At 41.0% G+C, this 13,737-nt stretch overlaps 1 protein-coding gene across 1 annotated transcript in view; it reads left to right on the top strand.

Annotated features, from left to right (window-relative positions):
* Window positions 1-252: 252 nt before the first annotated feature.
* The window catches only part of PDE6D (phosphodiesterase 6D), a 39,314-nt gene continuing 25,829 nt past the window's right edge, over window positions 253-13,737 (top strand). The window contains exon 1 of the mRNA XM_075716842.1: window positions 253-302. Coding sequence (XP_075572957.1) covers window positions 253-302 — 50 coding nt within the window. The remainder of the gene's footprint in view (window positions 303-13,737) is intronic.

Genomic DNA, 13,737 nt, shown 5'->3' on the forward strand with positions numbered 1-13,737 from the left:
GTCCTTCCTGGGCCAGAAGGCGGGGAAGCGGGGCGGTGCTGGCGGGTGATTGGCCGGAGCTGCGGGCCGGGGGGCGGGGCGGCGAGAGGCTGCTCGGGTTGGTTGCACCGGCCAGTGGCGGGTGCGAGGGAGTCGGGGGGAGGGGCGGGGGGTCCTGAGGCGCCGCTGTCACCGCCGCCTTCCCGCCCAGCCCCGCGCAGCCAGGCCAGCCCGGCCCAGCCCCGTCCGCCCGCGGCGCGGCGCGGCAGGACCATGTCGGCCACGGACGAGCGGGCCAAGGAGATCCTCCGGGGCTTCAAGCTGTATCCTCCCGACAGGGGCCGTGAGGCGGGCGGGACCCGGCCGCGGGGGGGGGGGGGGGGGGGGGGAGCACGGGGGGCGGGTTCGTCGCCCCCCTGTGGCGAGGGCGCGTGCAAGGCCCCCGGGGCGGGAAGGGGGTTGTCATGGAAACGCCCCCCCGGCTGGGCTGGTGCCCATGGCGTCCACCCGCTCCGGTGGCAGGGAGTGCCCCTCCTCCTGGAAGCGGCTGGACCCCCGCGGGGGTGGGACCGGCCCTGCGCCGGCTCGGGGGGGGGACGGGGGACGGGGAAGGAGCCCCCGCAGCGCTGGGGGCCGCTGTGAGGCGCGGGGTGTGCGGGGGTCCCCATCGGGGCTGTGGCAGATGGCCAAAGCCCCCAGGGCGGTGGCGGCCTCCTCGGCCCCCACCCCGGCGTCCCGCCGCTCCGGAGCTGTCCGCCGGGCGGCTGCTGATGGGCGGCCGGAGGAGAGGGGCTGCGCAGGAAGGCGGCGGCCCCGGAGCAGCGGGAGCCCCCGCCCCGGCGGGGAGGACGGCTTACAGAGGGCAGGTGAAGTAGCACAGCGCCCGGTGCCCTCGGTCCCAGGAGGATCCGATCCCTTCCCCTCCGGCCTGCACTTAGGCACCTCTGCTCAGAAAGGAAATACCTGGTCTTCAGGCCCAGAAGCAACTAAATATCTTGTTCATTTTCATACCGTGAGGTACTGGCACACATTGTGTTGGTCATACAATGTCTTTTATTGCTAACGCTGACATACTCCAGGTGTTAATGTCTTTCTGTGCAGTTCATTTTAAAACTTTTTATGTTGTGGCTTTCAAAAAGCATTCTCATTTTGTGTCTGTGTTATCCAAATATGAATTTAATGCTGATGAAATGAAATAGATCTGAGCTTGGAAGAGAAGCAAGATGCTGTATGCACCCTTCCAACAGGATTTCAGAGAAGTAGCAAAAGGCTCAACCTAAAGGCCCATGTGCAAAGTAAGGGTGGGAGAAATATGCCATATGTAAAATAAAGCTACTATATTTTACTACAGTAAAATCTTCTAAGCTTGGAAGACAGATGCAAGCTTGCTGGCTTGACCTTTAGACACCAGAAAATTCTCATGGATTGGGTTTTTTTCCTTTTTTACAATGAAAAGAACAGAAGTGAACAGAATACCCTCTTGATCCAATACTATTACTTCTAAACAGTGTGGGATTTTTTTTTTCCAGTGAGATGTTCATAATCTCTATGCCAGCTGTAGCAGGATCTAATTTTCTGGGTTGGATTTAGATAGATAGCTGCTATCAAACTATAAGCAGATGCTTTTCTTAACTTTTAAATCATTATCCCCTCCCCCAGCTTTTAGTACTGCATCTGGTTCCTTTGCTTCTGCACTAGCACTACTGACAGTTCTTTTTATTTATGAAGATGTAGTATTTCAGCTGTCAAAACATGATTTAAGAGCCTTTTGTGCCAGCAATTAGAAAAAGAATAAGCTTCTGATAAGACCAGACTAAGCTGTTGGTAAAGTGAGGAACACTTGGAAAGTTAAGCCTATGCAACAAACTTTTAAGTGCTTTTTGCATGTGTTTGTATATGCATGTGTTTGTATATAGTCTTTCCTGGATAGCAGAATTTACATGAAGGCCTTTGTCCAACTTTGGATGAAATAATCCATTTTGTTGTTTGTTGGCTTGTGTAGAAAATGCTTTTTGCCCTTTGAGAGGAAGGATGTTAGACAAACCTACAGTAAACGTCTATTATCTCAAGCAGGCATAGCATAGACAAGAAGCTTTAGCAGAAATACTCTGCAGTTCTATGTTGAAGTACCTCAAGTTTAGGCTTTGTTTGCTTGTCCTTGGAAAAAAAAAAAAAAATCAATTTTACTTCTGACAGGACAGTTTTAGGCAAAACCTTGACTGTGTTTGGTGTGTTTCTCTAAAAACATGCTAGAGTAATAGTTGCCATAGGGACAAGGTAGTATAAAGTCTGAGAAACAGGAAAGTTTCTCCAAACATTTCATAATTAGGACTTTTAGCAAGTTAAAATAGTTGAAAAACCATCTATATGTGCCTTTAGTAAACCAGAAGAGTGGCTGAACAGACACATTCCTCATTTATGAGAGGAAGCCTTGAGACACTGCACCATCCACACAGGAAACTACTCATGCCCAGATGTGACCATGCTCTCTGTAAGGCAGCCATCAGCTCAGCCTTCCACTTCCTTTTGTAGGAGCAAGCATGTGTTCTAGAGAGCATTACATTTTAAAGAGATGCTTTATCTTCTGCCCACTCTACTGCTGTATGTGCTAATTTAATTTACTTAATAGGAAGAGAGAAACATGTTCTGAAAAGCTGTTAAGTTTATACTTTGAGTACTTGAAAACATTTTCCTCCATTCCCAGGAGGGAGGGAGTTCAACTCCACCAACTTAAGCGCACCCTGCAGACTTGGCACTTGAAACTGAACTTGCTTTTAGCACAAGAAACTAGCACAGTGTTACACCTAGGGTATGGCTGTATTAGATTCCTTGTGTGGTAAGATCAGTTGATAGGGTAGAAAGCATCATTGAGGAAGCAGGCTTCCAAAACACACGCTTGCTTTAACACAGGAACAGGCACTCTAGCTGGAAATCCAGTTCGCATTGAGTAATCAAAATTTCCTCAAACAAATTCTGTTTACCTGTGGTGCCTGAGATTATGTTAATTATAAGCTTTCCAAGTGATGGGACATGCTGCTGTGGAAATTAAATTATAGCCCAAATCCAGCCTCTAACTTCAATGCAGAGATATGCTTTCCTTCCTCTGTGACACCAGTGCAAAAACATGTTGTGGCTAGTGTCCTGAAATTCAAGCCAGAAACATTTACTCCCTCTTCTCCTGTTTGCTATTTTAAGAAGAGATTAAAACCAAAGTAGAAATACTTGATGCTTGCAGGCAAATGAGGATATTCGTTATACTTTATTATACTTGTCCTAAGAATTTTTATGGCACCAGCTAAAAACTGAACACTGACAGTCAAGTAAGTATGTTGCAGTAAGAGATTGAAAGCAGCCAGCAAAGACTTTTATAACTTGTCACTTCAGAGACAATATTTGTTAATAGAGCTTGTAAGCATGTTCATGTTTTGAAGGCACTCACCTGAACAGCAGTTGTTACACTTAACATGATAATATCTACAGGTAGTCTAGTACTATGAAAATGCAGACTCATTGTTTGACTACAAGCAATATCAGTCCAGTTGGTAACTGAAGATTCATTCCTCTGGACTATTAGCCAAGTCTCATCTCTGCAAGTATTTATGCACAGCTGGTCCTATAATCTCAAATGCATGAAATTTGTTTATGCCTTTTTTCTCCAGAAGATGGGACAGTTACAGTCAAGCTACAGAACAGCTTTTTACTTGACTCTCACTTACCCTTTCAACACATTCTTCAGGTTTCATTCTGTCATTTTAGCTTTAGAGTGTGTACTATTAAATGTATGTATTTAACATCCTTTTTCATAAAAAAGTAACACTGATAATGTATTTCCCTAACAGTCAAAACCCAGTTGTGGTTTTTTTAATGGCTTCCCCCCTTGATAATCTGTGAGTTGCCTATTTATCTTTGTTCTGATACAAGTTAGCACAAAACTGTTTGGGTTTTTTTTAATGCACTATGTTCACTAGAATGGGGACACTGTAGACAGTTACCCTATTTGATTTGCCAACATTTGGAAAGCATACATGCTTTGCTTTCTTACATAGCATCCACGCTATAGATTAGAAATATCCATTCATGGTTTGCAACAACAGATTCACATCCAGCTCTTGAGGGACCACAGTTCAGCTTCTTTATGCGCTTCTTCCTGTAACATTTGAACCAGAACAGCAAGGAAGAGAAAGCCCAAACAAGTCAGTTGGGTCTCATAGCATAGTGAAGGTGCTAAGCCTAGCCTCTCAACACATGAGTAAACACATCTATTTTCTATTTTAAATCTTACAAGTCAAACAACATATCTCCTATTTTATTTGCTTCTGTACAGAGGAGTCTCATCAGACTTGGATCACCATAGTGTTAATTGCCATCCAGATATTTATCAGTCTGGGACAAGTTTCTCCATGAATTTCCATTAAAGGCTATGCAGTCTATTTTACTGTACATCAGAAGTCTCCTGAAACAAATTAATATGGTGAACATAAAGCATGAAGAAACAGTATTAACTGTAGGTCAGAATAATTATGGAGTTATGAAACTAGTATTTGTGGTCAGTATAAACATATGCCTGTAGCTCAGGCACTGGAACATTTGTAGGCAAAGCTTTGTATGTCAAAGGCTGTCCTACTTTCTAGTATCCTGGGAGTTCCCTCTGCAACATCCTCCTAGCTCCCAGAGCTTCTTCCAATCCTCCTCTCACCATTGTTTTTCTGTCTAGGAATTCATTCTAGCAGTGCATTAACCTCTTGGAAAGATGGGTAGAGCTGTAATGAGAATATAGTCACACCAGAAACCATTAAGAGCTTCTGTGAACTTTGTATTACTCTGTAGACAAGAGAGACTTCCAATTTCTACCTTGTTTCTGCTGCACACACAGAAACTGTAGTCATTGACAATCATGCCTATCAATTCCTAGAATAGTCACTGAAGTTTTGAAGTAATTCGATGCAGCATTCAAAAGTTGAGAAGTCCAAACAGAAGCTCCATCAAATTGAGTTTTTTGATTCATTTGTTAGGCCAGTAGATCTTTAGCTACTTCTTCACCTAAAATGCTTATCTGTTACAGTATTTACAAAACTAACAAGGTAGCAGCTTTAATTGGCTTAAAAACTCCCCTTTGTTTTGAGGTTTCCTCTGTGTGCTTCCTCAGATCTCGGTTTGTTTAGACTTATTGCAATTGAATAGAAAGATGAATTGCCAAAACTTCATGGGTTAAAATGAGATACTGGCCTGCTAAAAAGAGGGAACAGGGCTGCCCAGAAGCTGGGAAACATGCTTTGTAGAGAGCCAAAGCAGAACTGGCATGTAGCTTGCACCAATGCAGTTTTAAAACATTCTAGAAAACACGAGTTTGTGCTCCCCGTCCACATTTCTGGTCTGTAAAAACTAGAATGTTCTTCTATCTAATGCATAGAGTTCATCATTTATATGATCTGAAAAATTACTCTTCTGTTGTTCTTGAGTTTTCATTACCACCTTCCTGTCTACAAGCCTTAGAGTACTCTACAGGCAAGAGTTGTTCACATTCCTAGTTAGTCTGACTGCAGAACAAGTTCCCACACTGGCAGCATCAAGAGATCTTTGTTTCAAAGAGGCCAGAGTTTCACATAGAAGCTTTAGCCAGGTTGCACTTGGTAGTTAAGCATCACTGTGGTCAAGGTACCTTTACCATTGTTTCCAGCATTGACAGAAGTTCTGCAGTATGTGATGATCTATAGTTCTGGCATGCCAAACACAGACTCATCAAGTTTCTTATGCATAAGTCATGAGGCATACCTGCAAATAAAGCAGGAGCAATTTTACCAGGTTTGGTTTTACCTGCCCGGTTCCTCAGTGAACAACAAAAACTTCATGTCCTCCCCTTGTTAACTCATTGAAAAAAGTGTAAATATTTAATTATGCTTAAACAGTGATTTGCATTAACTTTATATCTGAATAAGCTACAGTCAGTTTTCTGCATTTCAGATTTAATGCAATCCACTCGTATTGTTAGAAGTGGTGCTTTGTGCCCTTGACAGTGGAAGGGGCATTGAGAGCTCCACCGTCACAGGAAACAAATGAGTTGCCAAGTGCTACAGAGAATACATCTAACTAACACTGATTTAAAAGTATAAGTTGACATTGAAGTTTGGGGGTTTCTTTTCAGTCAGCAATATTACTTTAGCACCTTGTGGTTAGAATTTTATTTCTAAAACTTATCCTTTGATCTCTCCAAAGCTTACCTATCCAGCATTTCATTGGAATTATGGTTTCTGTATTTTTAGTTGCTTACTTAGTGCCAACCTAACAAGGTACCTAAAATACTGTAGCTGTCATTAGCAAAATTATGTCCTTTGTATCATATTAAAATAATACCAGTTACTCTTTGCATCCTTTGCAGGGATCAAAATCCTTGGAAGTCAGTGGTGCCTTATTCTTCAGCTGTTGTTACAGTATTTGAATTTTCACACAGCAGAAGATAGTCATTTAATCCATCAAGTGAGAATTGATAGAGCTTCTTCCCGCCATGCATCTTCACAGCCAACATGTAGGAAAAAAGCCAAGCTTATACAGATGTAGGCAATCAGGAAAGACATCTAAAAGTCCTCTAATTAAACAGATTCTGTTCAGAGTAGGGTTTGAGTTGGGTCATTTTGTTTTCGGTATTTGTTTTGTTTGTTTTTTTTAAACACAAACATCTGATGTGTCCCCAGATAACAGCTTCCTGTTAGCTAAAGCAGTCTTAGCTTGAATCAGCTGATTCAACTTGCTCTTACACATGTTTACCTCTGAATTTAAGTTGATCTGGAAACAATGTTAAAAGTGAAAATTTTACATTAAGTTAGTAAGATACAGGCTACTGTACTCTGACTTCTGCCTTTAACTTCCACAATTTATTGTAATATATAAGACTCTTCTATTTCTCTAAGATGGGAAATTAAAGCAGCTTCAAATTTGAGCTCAGACCCTCTATTAAAGACTGAATATCTAGATTAAGCCAATGCTTTGTTTAAAGTTTGTACAGAAGTATGAGGTATGCTAGGTTCCCAGTTACAGCTAACAAGCAAAAAAATATCATGATCTATTAATGTCCACCTGGTAATATTGAATTTTGTCTTTCCACATATTAGTATAGCAGAATTTATCAAGAGTTAGTTCTGTAAGCCCATGAACAGTGACTTTGCACATCTGTTGCTCACATACCTTAAGGATCAGATCAAGTATTTACAGTTGGTGCGCAAGAAACTACAGTAGTGAGCACTGAATGCTAAAAAAAAAACCAACCCAAAACCACCAACATTCTCAGGGGCTGCATTTTTAACCTAGACTAAATCAGGAGAAAACCCACAGAAACAAGAGGTTTGGCATCTATGTAGCATGACTCCCAGAGCAGTGTTAAATAATAGGTGACAGTTTTTGAGGGAACACTCCTATCCAGCTATAGTCATGGGGCATTACTGTGAAGTTTCCAAAGCCATTTGACATCATGGCCAAGTAGACACAGGAGAACTGTTGGGACGCTCTGCCCAGAAAACACCCAAGAGTAACTGAGATTCTCATGAACAACAGTAGGAACCACCTCTCTGCTGCATATTGCTAAATCCTGATCAACAGCCAGATTTTCAGTTGTGATTATGAATTTGAGATTCCATTGTCAGAGTTCCCTTGAACCAAGTTCTCACTGTGACACAAGTGTTAGTTACAGAAGAGACTTAAGGGAAACAATATCAGATTAATTCAGCCATGAGTGAACCTTTGAGTTGATTATATTCATGACTAGAATATCAGGCAACATTCTTCTGGAAGAATGGCAGGCTTAGGTAAAAAGCAAGAGCAGGAAAAACAATTTTTTATTTTCAGTCAGCCTTTGGGATAACAGTGCACAAAAGCATCACGTTATTAAATTTATCCACTCCTGTATCAAAAGGATTACTTAACTAACTAGGAGCAATATTGTCTTCCATTAGACAATAAGAATGCAGGGGATTTTACTTCTTAATAATTCTAGAGAGGAGTATTTATATGGGTCAGTCTGTATGCTACACTGTGTACATCAGCTTCATCTACTCTGTAGCAAGTCATAAGCTCATTTGGTCCCTTGGACAGCCAATTGTATCATCTTTTCCTATTTAGTGTATCAAGAGAATTGGGGGATCTTACACTTTAATTGCCAATGAATGTACACCCCACCTAAGCAGATTGCCTGCATGCCTCTTTCCTCCTCACTTCAGATGACTTGATTTAAGCCTTTCCAAAAGGAAAGTTACACATGCTTGGAACCAAGAAATCCATCTGATGTTTTATTAAGAGCACCAGAAACTTCTAATCAGGGACAGTCTGCTGGGCAAGCAGAGAGTTAATGTCAAGTCACTTTGGTTTGGAAAGTCAAAGGAATTCTATTTTACAAGACAGTGAAAAACTGGCTATTTGCATTGCTTTAAATAAAAATTATTTCTGTGTATGGGAAAATGCTTAGAGACCCTCACTAAGGAAGAACCCATTTGCAGTTCATCTGTTGGCATGGACTGTTGCTAGCTCTGTGCTTAAAGGGAGTTCTGCAACACCCCCAAAACCTCTTGAAGGAAGAGGTTTGCAGAGAGGGTAGAAGGACCATTGTCCCCATTAGTGTACTGACATGTGGTGGAACAGACCAACCCATCTGGAAACTGGACACCAAGAAATACCTACTGACCTTTAATACAGGGGAATCTTCTGGAGATACTTTAGACATTTGACTTCCAGTTCAAGTCTTTAAGATAGACTCCTTAGTGCATTAAAATCCTTGCCTGTCAGTCACAGTCCAGCTTAAGACTTCATTGTTTCTCTAGTAAAGTTACTTTCCCAGAAGCTGAGATAAGGAGGAAAAAAGTCCTTCTGATTGTTATTTCATTTGAACCTTGTTAGCCTTTAAGTGACACTTAAAAAAGCTCAGTCCCAGAAATGGTATGAGTTTATTGCTTCTGAGGAAAGAGGACATCTGAAAAATATCTGCCCTTACATTTTTCTTGATGCATGCTTCTGTCACAGCAGCTGTGCAGAGCACAGATTACCATCCCCAGTTGCTTGTTACCTCATTTTCAGATTTACTAGCTGAGCTGCTCAGATGAGCACTCCAGCCTCCTGTTTCAGTCAGAATGAGGCATGCTAGTTTAAACAGCTTAAGCAGTGGGTTAAGGAGTGGAGACCTGTACTGGTCAAGTAGATCAGGTTAGCAGTTTTACAAACTGCTCAGCTGTTAGATTTGAGGGACAAAGTAAGAAGCAGCTGGGGAGGGCTGTGGGCAGCAGTCCTCTCCAAACACTGCTGCTGTCAGATGTCATGCCCACAGCCTCAGTCTTAAATCAATCAGATTAACTTGTTCTGAGTGCAGCCTCATGCTATCTTCTCCAGCAGTCAGCACCAACTCACCTGGGGAGGTTTCCAACATCACCATGCTTAGTGACCCTTGCAGCACCAATTCTGAAGTCCTAGCTTAGCATTATTAGTTTAGCATTTTAAATTCACATTGCTAACTTTGTGGTTATGTAACTTCTCTTAAGAGAAGCACATTTTAAATTACATTGGTGAGGCAGTCATCTTCTCTTTCCCCTTGTTCCATGCAAGAAGTCTTTAGCATTACCATGCAGCGTGACAAGCTACTGCCCAACAACCAGGCAAAGTCACAAACAGGGTCTGAGACCGTGTAACAAATGCCCTTAGAGGCTCAGTTCTCCAGGAACACTTAAAATGAGCCAGACATAGGAAATCAGTGGCTGAAAAATCACATGCAGCCTTAGAGAACAAATGCATGTTCTTTTTGAAATACTCTTTCCAGAAAGAGGAAGAGAAGCCAATAAGTCTCTCAATCCAGTTTGGGCTGTTCATTTATAGCATCCCTCATTAATCCACAAGGAATCATTACAGTTATGCAGTTACCATAAAAATACAACATTTAAACAGCCCCAGGAAGGAATTATTTTATGTACTTCCCCCTGTAAATCCTTCAAAGGGAACTACATTATATTAGTATAACACTAACCTTAAGCTCAGCTGCTGCAGAGAAACATTTAGCTTCATAGGAAGAAAAACCTGGTTCTGTGGTTCTCCTAGCATCTTCCATTCTACCATTAGAATAAGTTCCTTAGAGTTCTAAACAAAAAAATTCCACAAATCTGTAGATGTATTGTTAAAGTAGCCTGAACTGAAATACTACTTGCAAAATAAAAACAAAGATTTCCTAAGGAAAGTTATAAGCTTACCTCTTCAAGGATCTGGTCCATTCCTCAGAGAATATGAAAGCTCTTTTCTCACCACTAGCAGCCCCACCATGATCGCCTTCTCCCTATCTATACAGTAGAGGTGAAGCATTAACCCAGCAGCTACAGAGTAAACCTCTACTCCTCTAAGACCTCTAGCCATATTGGCCTCATTAATGCCCTCTTCTGCATTTAAATACAGCCCTGCCAGAGGCCAGGTGAAAATGTTTCATGGTTCCATGATGGTCTTGTGCATTTGTTTCACTGATAAAACAGTAGTTTCTTGTTTTCTTGCTTAATGATGTTGTTTGCACAAGTCTCAGTTTTGGCAGTTCTGAAGGAGTAAATGCAATGAATGAAGCAGAGACATGTTTGAAAAGGTTGTGCAAATTGAAATAAATAAAGGCTATATTTTAATGTAGGCACACCTGTAAAGGGTGTATTTTTTGAGGTTTTTTTGTATAACTTCACAACATGAGCATTCACCTTAACATAAATGCTTATGAAGTTCACACTTTGAAAAAACAAAATTTTAAAAACATAATATTTGTATCAGCTGTGTGTAAGTCTAGCTTTTCAATAACTAAATTGTTATTATTTTGTTATTATTAATATTATTAATAACTAAATTGAAAGAATCCACTTGTGAACTGATTGTATTATTTATACATGCGGTTCTTTTTCATAGCAGAAATAAGCTATTCCATTGCTTCAGCTGAAAAATATATTAATAGATTTTGATTAAAATTGTAAAAATCAGATTTGAAATACTCTGAAAATTTAACATACAGCTACAAGCTTATTAAAATAATAAAATTTAAGTCTTAGCGTAAATGTAACTGTAGATTTTATTGACAATGAAAGCTCTAGGAGCTTCTTGGAAGTAAGAGAGGTCATTGCTTTTTTTGTCGTGTCAGCGGAGATTTCATTATTGTATGCCCATAGTAATGTTTTTAATCTGAATTCCAGTGCATGTTAAAGCAGAGAGATGCTGGTTTGGGCACAGACCCTCCATTTTCGAGAGATCCCCTAGCAACATGCTCAGGGGTTCACATCAGTATAGTTCACATTAGTATATCTGTAGAGGCTGATTAAAGTCCAACATTCAGAACAAAATATTAGTATTTTACCTATTCTAAACTCGTTTGGAATTGATTTTTTTTACTTGTAATTTCAGTGTGTTGCTGTAGTGCTTTTCCAAACAACTGACTCTTCAGACTGCCATAGTGTCTAACACTGTAAAATGTTGGGATGGTTAAATTGTCAAATCGCTAATCCACACTGCAAATTTAAGCACTTCTCATATTCTAGTAGGTTCCTAAAAAAGCACAGTAATTCTGATATGGAGTCCTTGTTTTTTGAGAGTTCTGCCTCAATCTGCGTAAATCCCCCTTTATTCCTCCCCTCTGCCTTGGCTTTCAGCAGCCTCTGGTCCATTTACAAGATTAGTTTCCTTATGCAACTGCCAATCATTCCCTCCTGACTGTATTTTCAGTTTTGTTTTGATTCTCCACTTGGTCTGTATGCTCTAAGTTTTCCTCCCTTCCTCAGAAGAGACAAGATAATGAACTTGTTTTCCTTGAATAATCTTAGTCCTGTCAGTTGTAAGTGGAAAACCAAAAATTGTTTGATCTGTATTGCAGCATGTGGTCCTGCCATTAAGCTAATTTACTGCTTTCACTTTGTTAAATAACTTACTCGCGTCCCATGTAACAGCTATTGATTTTTATATCCTATGTTTTTAATACTACGTATCCTAAAATGAGTTGTCAACTTCTTGTTTGTATAGCAGCCTCCTATCATGTCAGTGGAAATTGTTCCTGTCTCTGAAAAATAACAGTGCCATGTCAGCAGAGGAAAGACAGCTTTTTAAAAGATACTATGAAATGGGTCTTTCAGTGATTTGCATAGTGCTCTAGAGGTGTAACTGCTTTAGTGGCTCAGATCCGTGACTTATTTTTCTCTTGTCCCTTGGCGAACCTTCTCTGATTCTCACTGTGGTCTTGACCTGTGAGTTTAGAGGGCCACTCACATTCACCTAATTAATCACATCCTTACTTACTCCCTCGGCTTGGTGTTGAGAAAGTTTGTAATCATTTTTTGTCAGTTCATCCCTGGAAAAGTAGAGTAGCTGGCAGTGAAGATGCTCTTTGTGTTTAGTCACGGACGCCCCGGCTGTAAGGGTTGTACTGTTTTTAAGGCTAAAGTATGCCCATTTCTCATGTACGCATAGACCAACTTAAAAAAAAAGCAAGCAACCAACCAACCAAAAGACCCTGAAATATTTGTAGCTCCAGTGAAATTCAGGCCAGTACTGTCCACATGGATTGTATATCCGAGGAACCATTTAAGCTGATGCCAGGAAAAGGGTGGCTTGTTGCCCTGCTGTGCCACATCAGCAAATAGGAGATTGGCATTTGTCATTGTGGACTTCATGAAAGTGCTTGTCATAGCTGTTTCTCTCACTGATTTGAATTTTTGTTTTGTTTATTAAATGAAGAATGTTAGTGCCAGGGCTAAATACTGTTTTACTATAAAATCTCCATAAGATTAAATCCACTTGTGATTCTCTAATTACGTTTCAAGGATACTGAGTTGCTTCCCAGAGAACCTGTGGTGATCTCTAGATGTATCCCTGGTTACGAAACAACACAGGATTGAAACAGCAAGGGATACACTGTGTGTGAGATATTTCGGGGCAGTGTTAAAAGTGGAGAGGTTCAAAAAAGCCTGAAGTCCTTTGAGTAAACCGCCGTTAGTAGAACTGAGTGACTTCTGCCCTACCAACTCCAGTATCACATTCATGCCAGTGTGGATATGCTGAGAATTGCTGTGAGATTGAACAAAACAGCAGAACTGTGTTCAGCTGGTATTACTTCTGTTGCAATAGTTAGTTTTCACTCTTGTCGTAAACACAAATCCTTATAGACTAATTAACAGATGTACTGCAGCAGCAGCACTTGTTTCACCTTTTCCCTGAAGGCTGCAATTGGCATTTGCTTTGAAAGCTATGTAAAGAGTATCTTTCCAGGATTTCATTAATTTTTGTTGTTTTTTTAGCATTACTTGTGAGAGAGGGCATATGAGCACACCTGGAAAAGGAAGTTCAGTTGTCTGGCCTATTTTCCTGAATAGCATACAGAGCTATAATCCCACCCTGAGGGAATACACACCATCTTTATGCCAACTGGCTTGGGCAATATGGAGCTTGTCAGTGCCAGTTTTTGAACACGTGGCTACACTATGTAAATGTACTACACTGAGATAAAGCAGTGTCTATACTTTTCTTCCCCAGTGTCAAAGAGGTGGCTACGCTGCTGCAAAAAGCTCTAATCTGGATAAAACCATAGGGTTTATATGCTTAAAATTTACTCCAGCTTAACTATCGATTTCCCCAATGTACATACCTTTATCCCAGGATGAGTGTGTCCAGTTCCAAATCATAGAAGTCACTTCAAAGCTTTGGGATTGGACTTGATGCAGAATAAGAACATCCATGCAAGGGTTAAATAAGGGATAGTTAGCTCAACTCTAAATTCACTCCATG

The sequence above is a fragment of the Pelecanus crispus genome, chromosome 9 (assembly GCF_030463565.1).
Source record: "Pelecanus crispus isolate bPelCri1 chromosome 9, bPelCri1.pri, whole genome shotgun sequence".
Classification (NCBI taxonomy): domain Eukaryota; kingdom Metazoa; phylum Chordata; class Aves; order Pelecaniformes; family Pelecanidae; genus Pelecanus; species Pelecanus crispus.